At 44.8% G+C, this 20,594-nt stretch overlaps 1 protein-coding gene across 10 annotated transcripts in view; it reads right to left on the bottom strand.

Moving 5' to 3' along the window:
* The window catches only part of tnrc6c1 (trinucleotide repeat containing adaptor 6C1), a 69,348-nt gene that overhangs the window by 34,897 nt on the left and 13,857 nt on the right, over positions 1–20,594 (bottom strand). For 9 of the 10 annotated variants that reach the window (XM_015356198.2, XM_015356192.2, XM_015356200.2 and 6 more), the window contains exons 2-4: positions 16,463–16,565; positions 15,002–15,023; positions 2,788–3,090 (exon numbers count right to left, since the gene is read on the bottom strand). In XM_015356198.2, coding sequence (XP_015211684.2) covers positions 2,788–3,090; positions 15,002–15,023; positions 16,463–16,525 — 388 coding nt within the window. In that variant the 5' untranslated portion in view covers positions 16,526–16,565. Of the gene's footprint in view, positions 1–2,787; positions 3,091–15,001; positions 15,024–16,462; positions 16,569–20,594 lie in introns of all 10 variants that reach the window. The other variant, XM_069194595.1, reaches the window with a different exon arrangement.

Genomic DNA, 20,594 nt, shown 5'->3' with positions numbered 1-20,594 from the left:
TTTGTTAATTTTAGATCTGTAAAACCCAGGGGAAAAAAAATCAATTCAGATTTTTAAAAAAAAAATATTTCAGTTGCGCACTTGCATTTTGTAATTGTGTGCTTTCAAGTTGTAAGTGTACCTTTAAGGGCAATGACATGAGCCCTTAGACTGGGGGATGGGGGGCAGGCACACACCTGCCCTGTCAGTCAAAACTATATCTTTTTACAGAAACATAAGCCAACCAAAAGCAAGGATCAGGCACTTCTACATATACTTCCTTGATACAGAGCCCTATACCATCAAAGCTCTTCTTAGAAAATCATTCAGAAAACAAGAAAGAACAGCCAGATATCCCACAGCTAGCACACTTGTGAACTATAACCAAATACGCAGAAGAATGTTCTCGTGTTTCTGTTAATCAGAAGCCCATGCATTTGCTGGTAAACCCAGGTTCAGTGATATTTTGCAGAGAACACTTGATCATTGATGTCACTGCTTTGTAATGAGATGATCCTTTCATTCAAATCATTCAATTAATTTGCTTTCAACACACTTTACAGCAAAAGGCACTTCCATATTCAAAGAATAGGGACAATTTAAATGGATGTGAAGGCAATGCCACTGCTCGGTGCAGGAAGCTTCCAATGCAACAATATACAGCAAAAACTTGATCTACAAAGCAACACTGTGACTTAATCGCTAATGAAGACCAAATCCAGCAACACCCTGAAATAATCTGACCATTAGCAGCTATACATTAAGTATGCCTGAGCAATATTCTTCCAGACTACAACAAAAGATGTGTGTTTGCAGCAGACAGAGTATAATATTGGGTAAAAATACAAAATGAATACTTAAATGAATCTAGATAAAAATCAGGTTATTTTCTCTTTTTCCTCTGCAGCTATTTCTTTAAATATAATTCACTACAGAAGGAATTGGTTTATAACACTGCCTAGCAAGCAGTGCAAGAATGCACTGCGCCACAACGAACACTGGCCGTATTGATAAATGCGCTGTTCCCCTTCTTGATTCCTCTACAGCCAAGATACCCCGTGAGGCTGGGGCCCACAACCTGTCCATCACATTTCTCTCCCCTCTGCCTCCACCATCAGCTTTGGTTTGTGCGATTGCATCCAGATCTCTCAGTGGCCTGAAAGTCTAGCTTAAAGCCCTCTTTCCTGCGCTGGCTTTAACAGGGAAAGACATGTAGCTGTGCTGCAGAGCAAGAGCCCCAGATGAGTCACACACTTTTTACTGTAAGCTCTGACTCACAAAATCCAGAGCTCTGGTCCACTGCCACAATCGCAGACCGCTGCATGCTCAACTTAGCTAACCTGAATTGGGTTTTCACTCAAGTGAGAAATTAGGGAGTGTGAGAACAGGACACGTGAGAGGGAAATACACATGATTAAAAACTAGACTCAAGGCCAAGCATGGCATCCAACACAGTTTATGTTCAGATATATATCTGCATAGCAGACCAGCTAACAATCTATAAGCCAATGTTTCTTCACCAGCAGGATATTTAAAGTTTTGGGAAAATGCTTCTTTTTATTTTATTGTATTTATTTGTTCATTTTCCACTGGTTCTCCTAACACAAATCCTTTGGCAAAACGCGTTTAATCTGGTCATTCCAATAAAGCTACTTCAAATTGAATTATCTTTAATAACAACGCTTGGATATATTATTCAATTAAGGGATTAAAAATGCGAGATGGCAGCTACTGTTTGGTAATAAAATAATAAAAATCAATAAATCCTGGTGTATTTCAGGCCAGGGGCATTACTTTCATTAAAAAAATATCACGTCTCCTCATTTAACAGGCATTACATCATGAAACACACCTGACTGAAAACACAACTATTTATACAGACGGAAATGTGGGCATATTGTTTCAAATATCTGCTTCACTGAGAATTCTTCAGACAATGAACTGTTTACTTTGGGCTGTGAAAGAAACCGATGTCACCTCTGCAAGCACTGCACTAGTTCATTATCTTACAATAGTACCTACAGACCTTCTATATAACATGGAAGAGCAGAGCGACGGGTTAATTTGTGGAAAATTAGAAAGGCAATGCTGTTCACTTCATTTCTTGATGATCTTATTTCATACTTGTGAAACAAAATCCTGCAGCAATGTTGAAATGATAGAAGCACCAATGATGTACAGCCAACCCATCCATGCAATTCCTTTGGCGACCAAGCTAATTAAACCACGGAACTGCGGGAGTCCAAGGGAAAATTAATATTCTTTCTCAAGGAAAATGACAGAAATACAAGCCCGGTGACTGTAGGCTTCCACCCATGCAAATAAATCTCACCAGGTCTTTCAAAAGCTATCAACAAAAAACACATGATAAAAACATACTGGGATCTTCATCGGTAACTCTCAATTTTAACTTGAGAAGTCAGACAGTCAAGACTTTCAGGCTCTTGTAAAAAGGGGACAACATGCTTTTTTGGGGGGACAGGAACTCTGAGGTAGGAAACACTGTGTCAGAGGGCAGCAGGTGAGGGACTGAATTCAGATGCATCTCAAAGTGATTGCACTGATGCATCTGAACACCTCCCCAGGAAGAGCCAGTGTTCAACAACCTCAGAGGCTAATAAGAGCAGTCGAGCTCTGAAACGATCATGCTTACGGAATCAGGTACAGCACTGACACCCTCAACCACAGCGCCGAGCCGCGAGGACGTCAGACGGGAGAGTCGAACCCGCGTCTCCAGAAGAGCCTGGGAGCCCCACCTGCCAGTGCCGTGGCGTGCACCCCAGCGCAGACGGGCGGGGAGCTGCTCACCTGCGTGCTGTTTGCCGGCGGTGTGCAGTGGCGAGTCGGCCCCCGGCGGGCCCGTGCCGAGGGGGAGGGTCCCCGCGGGCAGCGGCTGTCCCCGCTTTAGTAGCTGCTTGTGCTCGTGCTGGCGGAAACGGGGGGGCACCTCGCGGGGAGGGTAGCGCAGGGCGGCCGGCTGCTGCTGCTGCTGCTGGACACTGGGAGGAGCTCTCTTGCCATTGCCACTGGTGCTCACCGCGGGCACGGACGGAGTCGCGCTGGGGTTGGCAGGGTGGGGGGCGCTGGAGCTGGGCTTGGCAGATTCTGGCACTGGAAAGGAGACACGACCCAGAAAACGCAGTTTAGCGTCCAGTTTCCCTGCTCCCCCCTGGAAGCACACCAGACAGGACACACAAGGGCTTCAACATTTAACAGCAGCTTCCTGAAAATGATTTAAGAGCATGAGAGTAGTTACAAAGGAGAGACGGCTATTCAGCCCAAGTCGCCGTTTGGCAATTAGTAGTTAATTAATCCATAGATCTCACCCAGCAGTTTCATGAAAGAACTCAGGAAGCAGCATGCCTAGATAGCTTGTTTAATGCTCCCACAAATAGGAGCTACTGTGAACTTTTTAAAAGTCATTTGTGGGTCTATAACCTGCACTCTGTTGAGCAATACGGTTTAAGACACTGGGCTTTAAAAAGCTGTGCTTTCATGTTGCATTCAAAACCTATCCTCATGCAGTGAAATGCATTGAGACTGTTTTTCAGTAGATGAGGGAAGGCATGGTGTTATTTAACCTGTGGCTTAACACAAAGCCGTGCCATGAAGAGAGGAAGACCATTCTTTCAGCAATAGAACAAAAGGCATATTGCGATTTATCTGCAATACAAGATTGTGGGTTACAAACTGCTGCGGCAGCCTTTACCTCCTATCTTTCTCCGTCCGGCATTGTTAAATTCATCAACATGTACCAATCCCTTTGCCAAAACAGGTCATTCATAGGCTGTGCAGAGCTGGACCCCCCAAATACTGACAAGTGAGAGCGTGCTTACGCTACGAATGTGTGATCTCTGTCAGAGTTCTGCACTGGAAACGAGCTCGTCTCCGAGAGGAAGAGAAAAATTTAAAAAGACCCCATCTGAGGCAGAACTAACAGCTTCGTTTCCCCCTCCCGCCCCCCTTTAAAGACTGAGCAACCCAGACTTTCATCTCCGTCGCCTTGGGGCTACAGCAGGCTGACAGCGAGAGGCGTCAAGGAAAGACTTGTTTCAAAGGGCCAAGGCCGCCTCCTCAGACAGCTGCCGAGATGCTCCCTCTATTCCAGAGCCACCTTGACAATGTAGCACAGCTAAAAACAAAACGACCCAAAAGGGGTAAAAAAAAAGAATTATGAGAATCGTCTCCTTCTCTCCATTTTTTCTGGGATCTCCCAGTCATGGCCCGGCTCGTATTGGTCTTTAATTCACTCCTACAGCGACTGTGGTAAACACAGCTAGAGAAGCTGAAGGAATCTCGAATGCGTATCTGTCCACGCACAGATGGCATACAATGGATGAGAGACCCTCAGGACCCAAATGAAACGGCTTTATGGGTCCAAGACAGTGCCCAGCAAAACCAGGTAGGGAGCAAGGCAGCCACACAGAAAAGTTTAACACTCTACCTTCAACGCTAAATGTGGTAAAATTATAAGACGAAGCAGGGTAATGCAAAGTTCCAGTTTTACACTATATTTATCTTGGTAAACCTTTCCTTTGACAGTCCATGAAAAGGTTACTTCAAAAGAAAAAACATGGGTTTAAATCCAGGTTTATATATATGTAGATATAAAACCGATATAAAGCTTTGTCAAAGCACCCACTTCACCAAAGGATAGATGAAGCAGGTATTAACACTCAATTTTACAAGCATTTTTAATACAGATTATAATGAATCATCATCAGGGGAAGAGGCCTCAATATTCTTGAACAAGTTCCAGCAGGGGAATTGAGTTTTAAATCTTTTATCAAAAGTACTCAACTGTCAACAGACTGGTATAGGGGAAAAGCATCTGATCTGATGAAACTGCCACCTGTCATGCCCTTCAAAGGTCTTGTGACCCCAGTACAGTGCTACTGATCCATCTAAACAGCTTATTCCTTAAAGACACACACACACAATTACAAGGTGACTATTTAGTGCTCTGGCGGTCTTTCAGCTCAGCCACCAGGATTAAAGCAATAAATCTCCACCCACCCAGTTCTGGAAGCTGCCAAAACCTCTCTCACACACTACTTTGAAAAGGAGACACCCAGCTAGTGAATTAGAGACCTTGGCACCCTGCACGGTGCACACAGACACACAACCCCCACCATGCCAGGCCTGCTCCCCGCTGCAGAGGAGTGATTAACAGACTGCGTCCTCCGTGCAGCTTCAGCGCAAGCTACAGCGCGTGACGCCAGCCCCTGATTGATACCAGGCCTGCCCGCGCCTCGCTCAAGAACAGGGAAAGGAGCCTGCACTCTCTCTTTTCCCCCTCCCCGCCACCCCCCACCCCACCTCATCTACTTCAAACACCTCATTGTTCAGTGCTGTTATGAATATATTACAGGAAGCAGATGGACCCCACAACTCTGTGCTATGCTCTCACAATCCATGACATGATTTATTCGTCCGTCTTTTTCTTTACGGTTCAAATCTTTGCACTGAAGCCGACAAATTAAATCCCAGCTCTGACGTAAATCCTTTTGGAAGCCTTAAAGGAAGCAGTTGGAGCAGATCTGGGGGTGGGGTTTGGAGATGTGGAAGCAGGGGTACCAGAAGCACAGACCCACGATCCGTCCTCCTCTTCCCAGCCATCCAGAGCCATCCAGCACATTACTCTAATCTTCTCGATCTTACTGAGCCATTCTTCACATGGCAATTATTTTTCAACATTTCTTCTTTCAGCTGCTTACATTATATTACCACTGACAGAGTAATTATCATTGGTGCTATTAAAAAAATGTATCTGCAGCAGACAAAAATGCAGAATTGTGATTTGCATCATATGAATACTCTGTCATGCAATCTATTTGATGAAAACACACAAAACAAACTAACAAAAATAATAAAACTCAGTTACATTTGAAAACCTACATGAGACTAGGCTAGGCTTGTCAATGTCATTGCATTACAAAGCTCAGTCAGAAAGAGATCACAAGCATTCATGCAGCTGGTCGTGAAGGTCAAATCTCGGTCATCAATACTGTAATTATTTCACTCCATGTTTTTGGATGAAAAATGTTCAGATAATTTCATGTCTGTCTTTTTTTGAAGCCTTTGCAGAGTGGAGAAAATGGGATGAAAAATGAATGAGCTAATCACCTATTGATCAGATACCATCAATCCTCTAAGTGCCAAAGGGATTGTCTGCACACTTGGGAAAATCAGTTCCGACAGCCTAGACTACAATACTATGACCTATATATACATAAATGCAGATAGTTAAGTTCAGTACAGGTACTGAAGAAAAAAGGTGAAGAAGTCAAGATGCTGGATTCACAGTATCTCATGAAAAACTTCTGACAAAGTACTGTATGTTGTTAGAAATTATAGTGAACCCATCTGAGACTCTCACTCACACCTGGCAGAGGGCCTATGATGTTAAGAGCAGCACAGGAGACAGAAAGAATAGAAAACCAAATACTCTTTTAGGAAAACCAAAGGAATTCAACCGAAGTTGAAAAGCAGCAATTAAATAATTTATCACAGCACACCTATAGTAAATTCCATTAAACTAGATCACCTATGAACTTGTAATTACATCTTCCAGAGATGAATAGTTAATTAAACAGGAATGCAATGAATATAAATCCTACACACAAAGAGCCACTCTCAGGGTTCCTTACTGTACTATTAGAAGGCAGATGTAACCTTTACTAAGGAATTCATAGGCATTTGAAAAAGTATTTCTTTGCACCGAAAACGCTTATTGTTGGAGGCACCATCACGGTCACAGACAGTGAGCTTAGGTCTCTCAGAAAAAGCAAGCAATGTCCTCCGTGCTCACAATCAACACTGCTATTGCTTTAGTACTTCACTGAAAACAGCTAAAACAGTCTTTTGTCCCAGTTGGGTCCAAAATGAACGACACTGATATTAGACCACAAACGAAACGTACAGTAAATATCAGAGAAGAACTGGCATCCCATCCAGGGCTAGGGATAGGCAGCAGCTCCCCTGTGACCCTGAATTGTTAGAATATGGATGGATGGATATTAGAGAAGACAGTTTAAAAGGAATACATGTGCCGCACCACCAGGACTGCCAAGTGGTAAGGCAGTGGGGGCGTCGTATCCCCCAAAACCGCTGCTGACCAGGACAGAGAGCTTCTTCCCGACCGCGGGGCGTGGTGCAGATCCACACACTCCGTGGGGCGCAGACTGCTCTCCTTGCAGGCCCCAAACACCCCCCCCCCCCAACTTAGGTTCGCTCTGCTTGCGCTGCTGTTGTTTCCATGAAGAACGGCTTCTGTCTGCGAGGCGAGCAGAGCCCATCTGTCAGCGTGTTTGCAGAGCCGGGGCCTAAGCAACACTGGGTGACGCCAAGAGCTGCTGTTTGTTATGTAGGCTGAGGCTGCTCTCCCGATACCAGGCTGTTGCCATGGAGATGCTGGCTGCATGATGCACCTCTGTGACCCCCCCACCCCCTCTTCCCTTGCCCATGAGGGAAGTGCCCTCTCCCTCCTCTAGGGGCAGGCTTTTCCCCCCTCACAGCCCGAGGAGCCACTTCTCTTGGGGGCCAAACAGAAAATGAAAGAACTGCGCATGCCCATCCTTTTTTAGGTCAGCAACTCTAAACTGGCAAAACGATTCACTTTGTCTTCCTTTGCAAGTTATGAAAAGCCTCTGCAGAACAAAACTCCTCTGAGTTCCGCCCCCCCTTTAGACTCTTAGGTCAGGCATACCAGCCTCGTGTTTTCAAATCCAGGAACCGAATTTATGCCATTTATCACTCATTGAGCAGGGCAAGGTAAAGATGCTCCCAGCTTTCCATCATACCCAAATCTCGATCAATGAAATCATTGTTTTTTTAAACGTTTGACAAGTAACTTGACCCAGGTGGGAAGCAGATCGATGTAAACCTTGGCCATCAACGCCGCTTTTCAAGTTAATTATAAGCCAATGTTAACTTTTCCTCCAGTCAATATCAACGCTAGTAATGGAAAATTTTGAAAAATTAAGCAAGAATATTCTGTCAGCACTATTTTTGAGCTCTGAATTTGAGATTTAGAGTCTTTATAACCAATTTAGAAACATTAGTTCCAACTGATCTTGTGATATTACTATGCTCAGGATGTCAATGTAGAATAAATAAGCAGGAAGTCAAAATCCACATTAGATCTGACAGTTTTATTTAAAACATTACAAAACACTGCATTTGCTCAAGAATATGTGGAGAAATACCCACATGCATTTATTCCAGATGATAAAAAACGCATTCTCTAGAGGCTACTAACTTGGTTTTCAAATTAGCAGCAGAACAACTTCTCACAGAGGAAAACACGCTCCCCATTCTCAGAGCCTTAAATCTGAAAGGACTTTGCATCAGACGCTTCTTTGTAATCATGAATCAAATCAAAATCGCCTCCCTGTCCATTTCTGACACGCTGCTCTTGACTGTCCAGCAGCAGAGCTGGGACTGAAGCATCACCGCCTCCCCTTCCATCCTCAGCACCGCAATGACGCCGCTGCCTTTCTGCTGGTTTGACGTTTATTTATTTTCTTAAAAGGCAAGCTTTCCATTTTCGCTTTTTAATTGACTAGCCACCTAAATTTTATCCAAGCTTATGAACACGTTTTACTTGCAAGCCTTCGAGTGGCGGGACACATCCATAAGCATCGCCTCGGAAGAAAAACGACTGGCTCTCATCAAAGAGAAACAAACAGCCGCACGTGTGCCCCACTGCCTTCATGCAGCAGTTTGATGGAATTCCAGATGCTGCTTGGAATTTAAATGAAGTCCATAGTCCAGCGTTGGCAACGAAGACATTGCCGAACACCAGCGCTGCAGAAGCTGCTTGACTTGGTGCAGCACTGTCTGAAACAAGGCATTTCAGAGGTTTAAACTCAAAGGAAATTCCTATGACAGCACACAGATTATGGAGATTAATTAGAGATACTTAAATAAGATGCAGTAGTTAAAAGGCACGACTCTCGGAGGCACGTTTCTGCATTTCCAATCCTTGCTGCCTCTGATCGAGGGCAGCAGCAAAATGCTTTGCAGAACCCTGGACCAGCTACAGCTCCAGCCTCCCGCCTTGGCACTGAAAGCCATTAACATTTCCACCAAATACTGCTACTTCCATTCACAAAGCTCCTTCAATCTTTCAATTGTTTTAAAGGAAGACCCCGCCAGATTGCAGTGAGGAACATGAACTTCCCTCTCTACTGGAAATGGTTCGTTATGGCTGTCCCATCTAAAGCCACTGTACCTAGAATAAGCACAGACTAAGGAAACACTGTGCAGTATTAATCTTTGCTACGTATGAATAAGATGGTTTAGTGATCTTAGAAATGAAGAGTGGGAAAGATATGAATGAACGCGTGCAACGAATAAGGAGCACATTGTAATTTTTTCTCTCTAAAGGGGAATTCCTGAGTGTGGAGCTCAGAAGATGAACACTGCACAAGATTCAAAGTCATGGTGGCTTCTTTCCCCCTTTCCCCTTTAAACAAATGACAGCACCTGCCACACAGGCGATGTAACACAAACGGCACTTTCTCAGCAAACTCACCAGCACACAGGTTAGACAAACATGCAGTGACAGGTTCAGACCTTTGATGACATTTTACCAGCATCACCGGAATACAAAAGGACATGAATTGGCAGCTCGTGTGAAACTGCAGCAGATCTTTTCCCCCAGTTAAGGCTCTCTCGTGAGACCCCGTTTCAAGAGATATCTGTCGATGTCAAACATTCCTGCCCGGCTGGGCTCTGCGACGTTCACTGCATCCAAAGGCCGGGAGCAGGAATAGGAGGATGGTGCTGCCCCTGTGTACTGAAGTGAGGGGTTGATTCAGCCACATTTAAGCATCCTTGAAAATGAACAGGTTTTCCCAGATATATCTTATCTAGCACGGCACAGTGGGCTCCACCAGTCTTCTAGGGCCAAAATGTCTTCACTGGGATTTTAAGTACTTAATTAGGCTATTTATCAGGAAAAGACAGATCCTAATTGCTGATTAACAAGTATCTGTAATATATACAGGCCCTTGAGGAATCGGGGTTCCCTGTTTTACACCAAAAGGGTTCTCATACCATAAGAGAAAATCAAAGATACTCAGTGCCTCCAGTTGGTGCTGACATTCCATGGAGGCCACGCATCTTCCTGTAGTCATTCTGCAACACCACTGTGCAGGCAGATCACACAAGGTGACCAATACATTAGCAAGCCACTCAAGAGAAAAGACTGCGAGAGGCAGCTCGCACCCAGGAGGCTAAAAACACTGGTCCTAGGTCCCAGGCAACCTTAATCCATCAATGAAGCACTCATCTCTTGTGCCAACCTGTGCCAGGAAAACACGTGGGTCTCAGAGACTCTGGGTATCGATTAATGCCAATTAATTATCTTCATGTGCTGCAAGCTTATCACATATTTCCTCATTTCTCAAAGCAAAACAAGAAAAGATTTACTTAATGCATCAAATGCAAATTATCCTCTCCTTGCAGTCGCTGGCTCAATCTTTTTTTTTATGTAAAAGCTTTTAAACCTTTACACATAATGCATTCAAAAAGAATGCAAAGTGATTTTGTTCTTTCTAGAACAGGTTAGCTATAGCTTAAGGAGGTAATGACTCTCATGAGCAAAGCTGTAACAATACCAGAAGCAATAAGGAAAATTAAAATTTGGGACCCTTCTTACCAATCAGTGCATGCAATTTCAACACTTAAAAAAAGAGCATAATTACTGCTCTCGCTAATCAATTTGCAACACATAACTCACCCTTTATACAATATTAATTTATAGTGAATTTATAAATGTTATTAAGAACTTAGCAAAGTAAATTGAATTTTAATTAGATTGCAATTCATGAAATCCGACAAAGTGTTGATGTAATTAATTGAATGTGAAATTGCTAATTAAGCCAATATGAAATTACAATGTGCTTACTATGGGACAATCCTGTTATCTGTCATGACACTATGTAAACATGTTGCACTTTACGTATGCTAAACCATGTTGTCAGGGTAAAACCAAGTGCAAAAGGGAAAAGGGCATAAAACGTTTAAACAAATTTCCTCCTTTATTCCCTAAAAGAGCATGACTGAGAAATGTCTTTTTTAAAGTCACCAATATACATTAGAAAGGCAGAAACCACATTTTAGCATCCTTGAATCCTTGAACATGTCAGCTTCCATTCCCATAGAAGGGTATCTGTTTTCATTTTGGTTGGTTTTTTAAATTCTATTTCTTTGCAACCTATACCCATGGCAGAGCTGAATCAGCCAATCTCACAATGTACTTCCAAACAGTGCATAAGAAGGCCTTACAGAGAATGTTGCATGAACACAAGTCTACAATTTGTGGTCAAGAGTTGACATTATGCCGCAGCATCAGCATGCAAGATGCAAAGGCGCAAGTAGGGGTCAATTTCACACTGCAGGGTAACAAGAAAGATGACAATGTTTTGGCTGTGGACCCTTCCTCAGTTTGTGGTCTAACTTCAAGGGAAGTTGCCTCCGTACAAGAGAACCTTTATTCTCGCTTCTTAAGTAGTGTAAAGACAGAGCACGGCTAACACACGGAGACCCCTGTGGATCCACGAACAGCACTGTGCTCCAGTTGACCAGTACAGGAACTGGCGCTTCATTCTCCAGAGCCAGAGGCTCACTGCAGTCAGCGTCTTCCGAGGGAGTCGGTTTAACATCGCCACGCCTATGTTTTCTCCGCTGCATTCCAAGGAGATCGCCGCCACGGCACTGTTTTTGAGTAAGCTGACTCTCCCTCTCTCCAGAATTCCCAACTGATAGATCCCAGACCCCTTGCCCCAAGTTAATGGATGCTCCAGCTCTCAGCTGGCAAACGAGTTCCTTCTTCACACAGCCGTCTGGAAATTGCTGTATGTCGCGGCCCTGTAATGTGGAAAGCAGCTGGCTGGACCCAAGGCCGCTTCAGCGCATGCAAATCGGGGGCACAGGAGTTAATTCAACAGCACCCGAGTCTATCTCATTTTCATACATATAAATACTCGGGGAGGCGAGATCGATTACTGCAATCAAATTGAAATGCCGAGAGGTGTTGCAGCCAGGAGGAAAACAAAGGGCACAGGAACACGAGGAGACGGCCTCGCTCCGGAGCGCCAGAATCACATTTCCAACAGGCTGTGGCCATCCTGACCCTAGTGCAAAAACACAAACCCCAGGAAATACATTCCCGGGTGCTGTACAGGCCAAAGATAATTGCTCTGAGACTCTCCCCTAAATGAACAGTAACATATAAAGCCGAAGCTGTGGGTTGGAACGCAAGGTTCAAAAATGGAAATGAGACAGGCAGGGGTGGGAGTGGCATGGGGTAAATGCAAGACTGAAGCCTTTAAAAAAAACGGTTTACTGCCTCTATACAAGGTCACTGTGAGTCAGAGTAAACACTTCAGCGCAGATTCACACGTCCCGCTTTTGGCCACTGAGAGAGCAACACAGTCGCCCCAGCAGGACAGCACATTTCGCAGCCACTGAACAGCTCTGCTGCGGCATGAGAGCCGACTGTGGACTTCAGCTACTTTGGCAAAAGGTTGACTGTCCTTTTGATTCCAGTAAACAGGCCGCTCAGCAAGCCAGGCGCGATCTCAAGCTGCGCCGTAGTAGCGCGACGTGGCGCCGCGGCCGGACACGGCGGCCCGCGGCGCGCAGGAAGCCAGGCCGCAGCTCGGCTCGGCCCGCACAGGGTTAACGGCACAGCAGCTGCTCCGCATCTGCACGGAGACGCACAGCGGACAGCGCTCGGCCGCGCCAGGAGAGGAGAATGCGTGCTTCGACAAGCAATTTGTCTTTCCTCCTCGTTCTAGCTGCTCTGGGCACTACTTCATGGTGTGTGCCTGCGCGTGAGGCACTCGGGGGGCAGCTGGGAATGACGCCATCGGGAGTTTGTTTTGTCGGTACTCTGAAGAGTCTTCAGAGGCCCCCCGAGCTACAGTACACACTGCCGCAGTCAACAGTGCATTTAATCAGACTGGAAGCCTAGGCATCCTCTCCAGCATGCTCTTGCACCCCTCTCTTTTTCTCCTCCTCCTCCTCCTCGGGTCTCTTTCTCTCCTCCCTCTCTCCCCTATCTTGCCTGGTTCGATTCAACACTTCCCTGGACTCCTGGTCCCGGGTTCATTTTCATCACTAACCTTCTTCTTCCTTCACAGTTATGTCTCTCCACCTCCTCCCCTGTCTCTCCCTGCTAAGGGCCTCCTCAGAGCAGCAGTCTCAAGCCTGGAGTGCTGTCTTAAACTCCGTTCCCCCCCCGAGCCAAGACAGCACACTCTCTCCAGGACTTTTCCCTTCAGAAAACCAGAATATTCCCAAAACCGGAATTCCAGTGAACGCAAAACTAAGAAAATATGAACTAACAAACAATGAAAAATAACATATGGAAGCCAGATATTTCAGATGGATGAAATCAAGAGATACCAACATTATTCTAGTCTGAATTCTTCTACCGATGAAAGTTTACAAACTGCAGCTGATTTACAGTACTGAAGTCCACAACACTCTGATTACGCGATTAAATCTACAAAGAAACGTAAGTAAAAATATCCATAAACACTGTCCTGCAGTGACTGAGGGTGGGAAGAGACTGATATTCTGGACCTTTTATTAAAATGCCTCCATGTTCAGAAATGACATCGCACAAAGAGAAAGGGAGGGACTTCACTTCTGCTGAAGGAGGGTCTTAGCTTTATCCACTGCTACTTCACAACAACTTCTATTTACGTGAGTGCTTTCTCATCACGACTAAGGACCTGAGAGCACTTCAGCACAATGTCCCAGCTGAACCTGCCATGCACTGAAGAGCTGGACCACCTCTAGGCTGAAAAGCTGCTATTTGCCAGCTTCAATCTTAAGTATCTCGTTTCTTTTCCTGACCACTGACTGCCGAGACACAGGAACCCAAACGGAGAAATGACCACTGGAGTGCCATCAGCAGATGCTCTAATGAGATTTACATCAGCTGGGCTTTGACAAGACGTAAACCCAGACCCCATCTGCTTTCCTGACAGCACCAGTAAAGACCTACCCAGTTCCCTTCTGGAGGAGATTAACAGATCTCCAACGGAAAACTCTCCCATTAAAAGCTTTACTTCTCTACCCGGCTGCTGTCTGCGCAGTGCCGCCATCACACTGCCTCCCCCACCTTAACGTGAGATTAGAACACATGACAAGCAGACAAGTATTTACTCAGGTGCTTTCAAAACTCATGTGCCTTGCTCGGAAAAACGCCTTCCACTTGATTAAAAACATCGTTCCTTCAAACAGTGACAAAGCAGGCCAAACAAAATCACCAGGTCATGCAGTCACCAGGACTCACAACCCCGGCACAACTCAGCTTTTCAAAGCTGATTCCACCACAGTTTTAAAAACCCACCTCAATGGATGCGGTCAGAAAGCTTTACAAAACATTACACCAGTAATAGCTAACCTGTGTTTGGACCTAGAATGGAGGACCATACCAGCTGAGCAAAGTTAAAGTACAATGGAAAAAGAAATGAGGCAATGCCACAGATCAGTCCTCTGCTTCTGTGAGAGGCCCTTGCCGGAGGGGCACACAGGGCAATAGAGACAGCTGGCAGGAAGTGATGTCATACTCCCGGCAGGAAGTGATGTCATACACGGCTAGACAGTCCACATTAGCAGGAGGTAAAGAGGCTTGTTTTGGAGCGGGAGCCATTCCAAAACGCAGCCAGGCCTTCTCGTCATCCGGCCAGCCACAACAAAAACCAGACTGGAACTGTGCTGAGCCCAATTCAAATCAGCTTGTTTACACTGAATCAAAGCATATGCTAATCAAATCAGTTCCAATATTAATAATCAAATAAGCGTCGCATCAATCTACACCGCAATACAGAATTGTCCCTAGACAAAAAACAGAAAGACACCGTTACTTACCATACTGAACGTCTTTACAAGGAGAGGAATCAATAAATGGGATGTCTATTTTACCTCTATTTTTTTAATTGACATTTAATATGGGAAACCACGGATAAAATCATGTACGGGCATTTTCAGCACTCACCTTTGGTTTTCTGTTCAGCAGCCTGAAAGGAAAAAACAGAAATGAAATGAACAGCTGAAACGGTTAAATTTATTATTGAAAACATTATAATGTTCAAGTTATCCTTTGGAACACGTTCAATAGCAACAAGGCAAGGTGACACAAACAACACACAGGACCAAACACTAAGAAAAAACGCTGTCACCCCTAACTGTATGATACTCTACACAGACCTGAAAGGCACAAGATCCTCTGACTGTTTTAATAGATCAAACCATGTCGCTAAAGAGCGGATCACCATTATCACTTACCTCAACAATGAAAAGCTAGATGCCTGTGAATGTCTCACATTCAGAATGACAATTGCCTAAGAATTCATACAGCAGCACTAAACTACAGTTCAAAACCAACTCTGGGTGGCATTCTGGGCCTTGTAATATTAACAGTGTGTACAGCCATCAGTTTAGAATTGATATTACAATTTGATTACTATGATATTGTTTTAGCTTGTTAGGAATTCAATCGGTAAATGTTATTCATATGTTATGTATGTAAGAGTATTCAGGGAGGGAACATGCATGCTATCTCTGAAACATTAACCTATTCACTGTTACAGCAATGACTGTAAATGGGATACAGTCATCTTAGAAATATCCTGGCTAACTTTATTTTGTAGTACTAGAGAAATTTCATAATCCAGCAATTATCCACTACTCTGGAACTCCCAGAGTTTTATTAGTTGAAGCTGCATACTAAAAAAAGCATAATAAATTACAAAATAGATAAATGCTTCAGTTTGTTTTTTTAAATATGGAGTGTACTCTCAAAGTATTTTGAGTACAAATAATAAATGGCTTTTGCAACACATTTTTGCTGTTCACAATGGGATGCATAAAACTGCGAGCTTTACAGATGGTAATTTACTGAATCATAAATCCAGACCAACCAAATTAAAACCAGGCTTGAGATCAAATAGTTCAGCTGGTGTAACTCATTCTCACTTTAAACTCTAAAAGAAAGGTAAATGGAGATAGTGGCACATTACACCACTTACCCACTAATCCGAGAATAATTAGATACACAAGCCCAGAAGTGTGGAAGGCCAGTCACTCATTTAATAATTCCAGGGCTCTAAGCTAATCAGCCTGCAATAACCTCCCCTGGACAACACTACGACTCTCTGCCACTCCATTAGGAGAAGGGAGCTTCTCAACAACATCAGAGCAGGGCAGCCACAAGCCGAGCGGATGTGTGTGCGGTGCAAACACACAGAGCCAAGCATTTCAGCGGAGTGGAAGTGTTTTAAAAGCCACAGTTAATTAACAGAACAAATACCCACTCGGGCCCCGCAGAGCCCTATTTACAGGGGGTTCCTGTCCTGTTAACAACCTGAAACAAGCAGGCCTGCATCGCGTCAAAAACACCTGAGGTTCTTGCGCAAGGTCAGGTACACGCAAGCGGGGCAAAAAGAAATGAACCCACCTTTTTCTGAGCAGCGTCCCTCTTTTTCTTTTCTTCTTGCCTTTTCTTTTTCTTTTCTTCCATCAAATGGTTCTCGTCTTGTGTCTCCTGCTTCTTCTCTCGGCTGCAAGCGAAGCAGACAGGTTTTGTTAGCCGAGAGGTCAGAGACTATGGGGGGGGGGGTCAAGCTTAGCAGATATAACACCTGCAAACTCCCTTCCATCTCAGTCTGCTGCCAGACATCCATTGCTCACCTCAAGCCCTTCAATAAAAGAGCAGGGCCGAGGAAATGTGAAAGCCAATAAAAGGGCAGCTCTCTTTTCAACATTGCCAAGAAGATGTAACAGCTTCCTCAATATAGAAAGACATTCCCCAGCTCCGTTTTACCAAACGCTGCTGGAACACGATCACGTTCACATTAACAGAACCCGGGGCACTGAGGACTAGGTTTCTAGCGATGACGGGTATCTCCGATTTCCCCGTGGTGGGTGGAGGGCCATTTCTGGACACTACAGAGCGGCTGGACATGAGGAAGGTGCGACCGCGGCGCAGCTTATAGCCAGCTGAAAGAGTAACGTCAACCCCCTCTGAAATCTAGACAGTGTCAATCCTGGCAGGGAGGGGCAGAGGGAGCACACACGTTTCCTGTGGCGGAGGAGCCTGGCTGTCAGAGCAGCACAATTACCCGCTGTCTAGGGGTGAAGTGGTGGGCGCTTCGAGCCCCTGAGTGCGCAAGATCAAATCCCAGCAGGGACTTCACCCGGTCCACGACACGCTAGCAGGTGTTCCCTGGGCCAGTTAGCAATCACTGCAGCACATGATCCTCACTTGAAGGAAAACAGACACTGCAGGAAGGCTAACAACACGAGACTGCTTCACTACCTCCGCATCATCACAGCTATGCGCCGATGTTTCATTGGCTACACCTCAGAGAGCTCCAAGCATACTGGGAAACGCGACCCCTTTGGTTTAAGAATCCATTAAAAAAATCCATAAACAATTATGCTCTTAACAGTTTCTCCCTTGCCTGGGGTTAAGATTACACACAACAATTAAAAAAGAAAGTGCAATATAAAACTATTTATAATAATAGTCTCTGCTAGCATACCCATTAATTTCTTTATAGTTTATAAGCGACTATAACCCATCCCTAAAACGGAAGTATCACTAGAGAAATGCAAGTTCAAATTATATCCACAATTTTATTATTAATCTTACCCTCAGGTAAGCACAATGCAGATATTTACAGGGAGGTCACCACCTGAGTTCAGTAACACTTTATATGACCCAGCTCTCCAAGACACCAAGATTTTCCCCGAGTCCCACAGAGGCCTACAGCAGGCAGAGATTAGCAAAGTGCGGGACTGGATTTAGGACTCAATTCCTGGAGCGCAGAACAAGAGAAAACAGCCTCTAAAACCCAGAGTCTTCCAATTGTCAAATTTCCTGCACCTCCTTAAGATATTCAAATTGTTTAAATATACTCAGGAGACCACATGGCTCGGTCAGTAGCTCACTAAATACCAACAGTTAAAGCTGAATGAATCCATGAAATGAATCCATTAGTTCACCTCTTCTTTCCAATAAATCAATACCTCAGTAACCGACTGCAGCAAAGCAAGAGGACTGGGAGAAGTACAGTATCCTACCCTGAAAGCTCTAGACCACAAGAATTGGCAAACACTGATTAAATGCAGGCACTCTACTCACAATTGCCATCGGGAAAATGTACATTTTCAAAATGATCCTATATTGGATGTTCAGAAATACAGGGCACATTCCTAGAGAACAATAACCTACAGTATGCAGCATGGGATCCTTAGTGCCAACCACAGCTCCAATCAACACATCCCAACTGTAAAACAGACTATAATGCTCGACATCCCCTACATGACCTACAGCACTTAACGGCATTGCACATTTTCACTGCCACTCCGATCCCAAGGCATTCAAGACTGGACTGGAGTACAGCGTAGAGAGCAGCAACATCTTTCCATCCATCAATTTCTCCAGAGCCACAAAGAACACAGTTAGGCATACTACATCCCATTAAAAATCAGAAATCAAAGAAGCTGTCCACAGCACTTCTCTCCTCAAGAAAAAAAGGCACTTCTTCTGCTGAAAACCTGATCGGCGGCAGAAATAATTTCACAATTAAACCAGGAGAAGAAAAAAAGAACTGACAGACACAAAAGCCCAGCTAGCTGAAGAGTGTAAGCCTGCGTTTCTTTTTTTTAAGAAAAGAAAGATGTTAAGTGGAGAGACCCAGCATTACGTGTGTGGAGGTGTGAGTGGGGAGCTGTGTCAGGACGCGTTGGCTGTGGAGGAACAATCAGTGGTCAGTTCTACACAGCAAAGCAGAAAGAGAGATGAAGGGAGTCTTCTTGAAGTGGCTCAGCATGCAAGTTCAGGCTTCATATCAACAGTTAATATCTCTGACCTCTTTTGTGAGGTATTCCGCTTACTGAGAGAAAATAAAGAGGGGTTACTTTCAGCAAAGTATTTCAAAGGCTTTCATGACACCCAACCAGCTGCTCAGTTAGGGTGTCACTGTTTCAGTTTCAGTCATTTCAATTCAAGGTGCTTTATTAGCATGACCGATGGGTACAATCAGTGTTGCCAAAGCAAATAAAATAATGAAATTCACATGAAACAAAACAAAAAATAAAATTAATATAAAATCTACAGACATATTATAGACATTTACAACAATGACATATTATAAAATATTTACATATACTGTAGACAGAAGGAGCATTATTGGGAGACAGACTCACTGTTCCTCAGGCTGTGACAGGAGATCACATACTGGGCTGCCAGTTCAACTGAGTTCCCTCCTCCCTCTACCAGTAGGATTGGGACCCGTTGTGATTCTGGCAGGTGTGGGAACTCTGGGACTAGATTTCTGAGTTTAGGGAAGAATGTTTCTCTAATCCCAGAGTATCACTGAAAACTTAACAGACCAACCCTGGCTAGAAACACAGCAAACAACCCAATTAAAGTGTACGGATCCAAATGAATTTAAAATGCAATTTCTTCCCACAGAAGGGGAAAAACTCATTTTCCTTTCGTCTTAAAACCCAGCTGAAAAGAAAGAGACCGCAAACTCAATGAATGACTGATATTTTGATCACTCATCACCCTGTGCTCTGTTTGCCAGAGAGCTTTCCAGCTTTCCTGTTCAGTAAACCTGTCCGCACACCTCAGCCCCCCCCCTCACCCCCAGTGGCCTGGTGTTCAACACCCCACTGCAGGAAAAGCGCTCTATTGTTTGAGCTGGCCTATGAAGTGAGCCCCATGCCTGCCAAGCACAATGGGGCTCATTGTGCTCGTCCCCTGCTGTCTGAGGAGGCTCCACTATCCCCATGAAACACCCCCCTCTCCCGGCCGAGCCACACCCCCTCGCCCCCCACAGACAATAGGACCAGCTGACACAGCCACACGGGACGCAGAAGGATAATCGTGACAACGAGAGCCTGCATTCGGAAACTAGACTGGGGGGGGCGTCGAGCCAGGCGTGGCGCCGAGTCCCGTTTGTCGGGGGAGACGTCACTCAGGGTGACGGACGGCTCGTTCAGCATGCTAGTGTCCTCCGGGCTCCGGGACGAGGTATCCGGGCTGTCGACGTGCTGCTGGGAGCCCAGTCGCCCTGCCAGTTATTCACAGTCTCCTCACAGCGAAGCCACAGTCCTGCTCCCCCCAAACGTTCATGTGACCCTGGAATAGAACCCTGCCTCTTCCAGGCATTTACAGCAAGTCTGTCTGGACGCATTCCACTGAAGGCCAGGCTTCAGGGCTGAATAAATTGCACCCATGTGTTATGTAAAAGGCCCCCCCATGCATTCAAAAATCTTGAATTTCTTTAACTCTGTGCAAGCTAACATTTTCCAGTCAGTGTGCACAAATAAAACGGTTTCCTTTGCTTCTGTTCTAAGAGTTTTCAAAAATTCGACATCTACTGAATTAACACTTCAATAACAGTATGTGCAGATTCATAAAAAAGTCTATGCAGTCTCTAACGTACAATCGGCATTCCAAATATTTAGGTGCAATGCTATCGCCACAATTTTCCTTCAGCCAGTAAAAAGGATCCAAAAATAGTATTCCGAGTGAAAATGCTACACCCACTTAGCAGAAGGAAATATCAAAGATA

Source organism: Lepisosteus oculatus, chromosome 9, assembly GCF_040954835.1.
Source record: "Lepisosteus oculatus isolate fLepOcu1 chromosome 9, fLepOcu1.hap2, whole genome shotgun sequence".
Classification (NCBI taxonomy): domain Eukaryota; kingdom Metazoa; phylum Chordata; class Actinopteri; order Semionotiformes; family Lepisosteidae; genus Lepisosteus; species Lepisosteus oculatus.
Note: the sequence above shows the minus strand (reverse complement) of the source record. Positions and strands in the feature narration are given on the sequence as shown.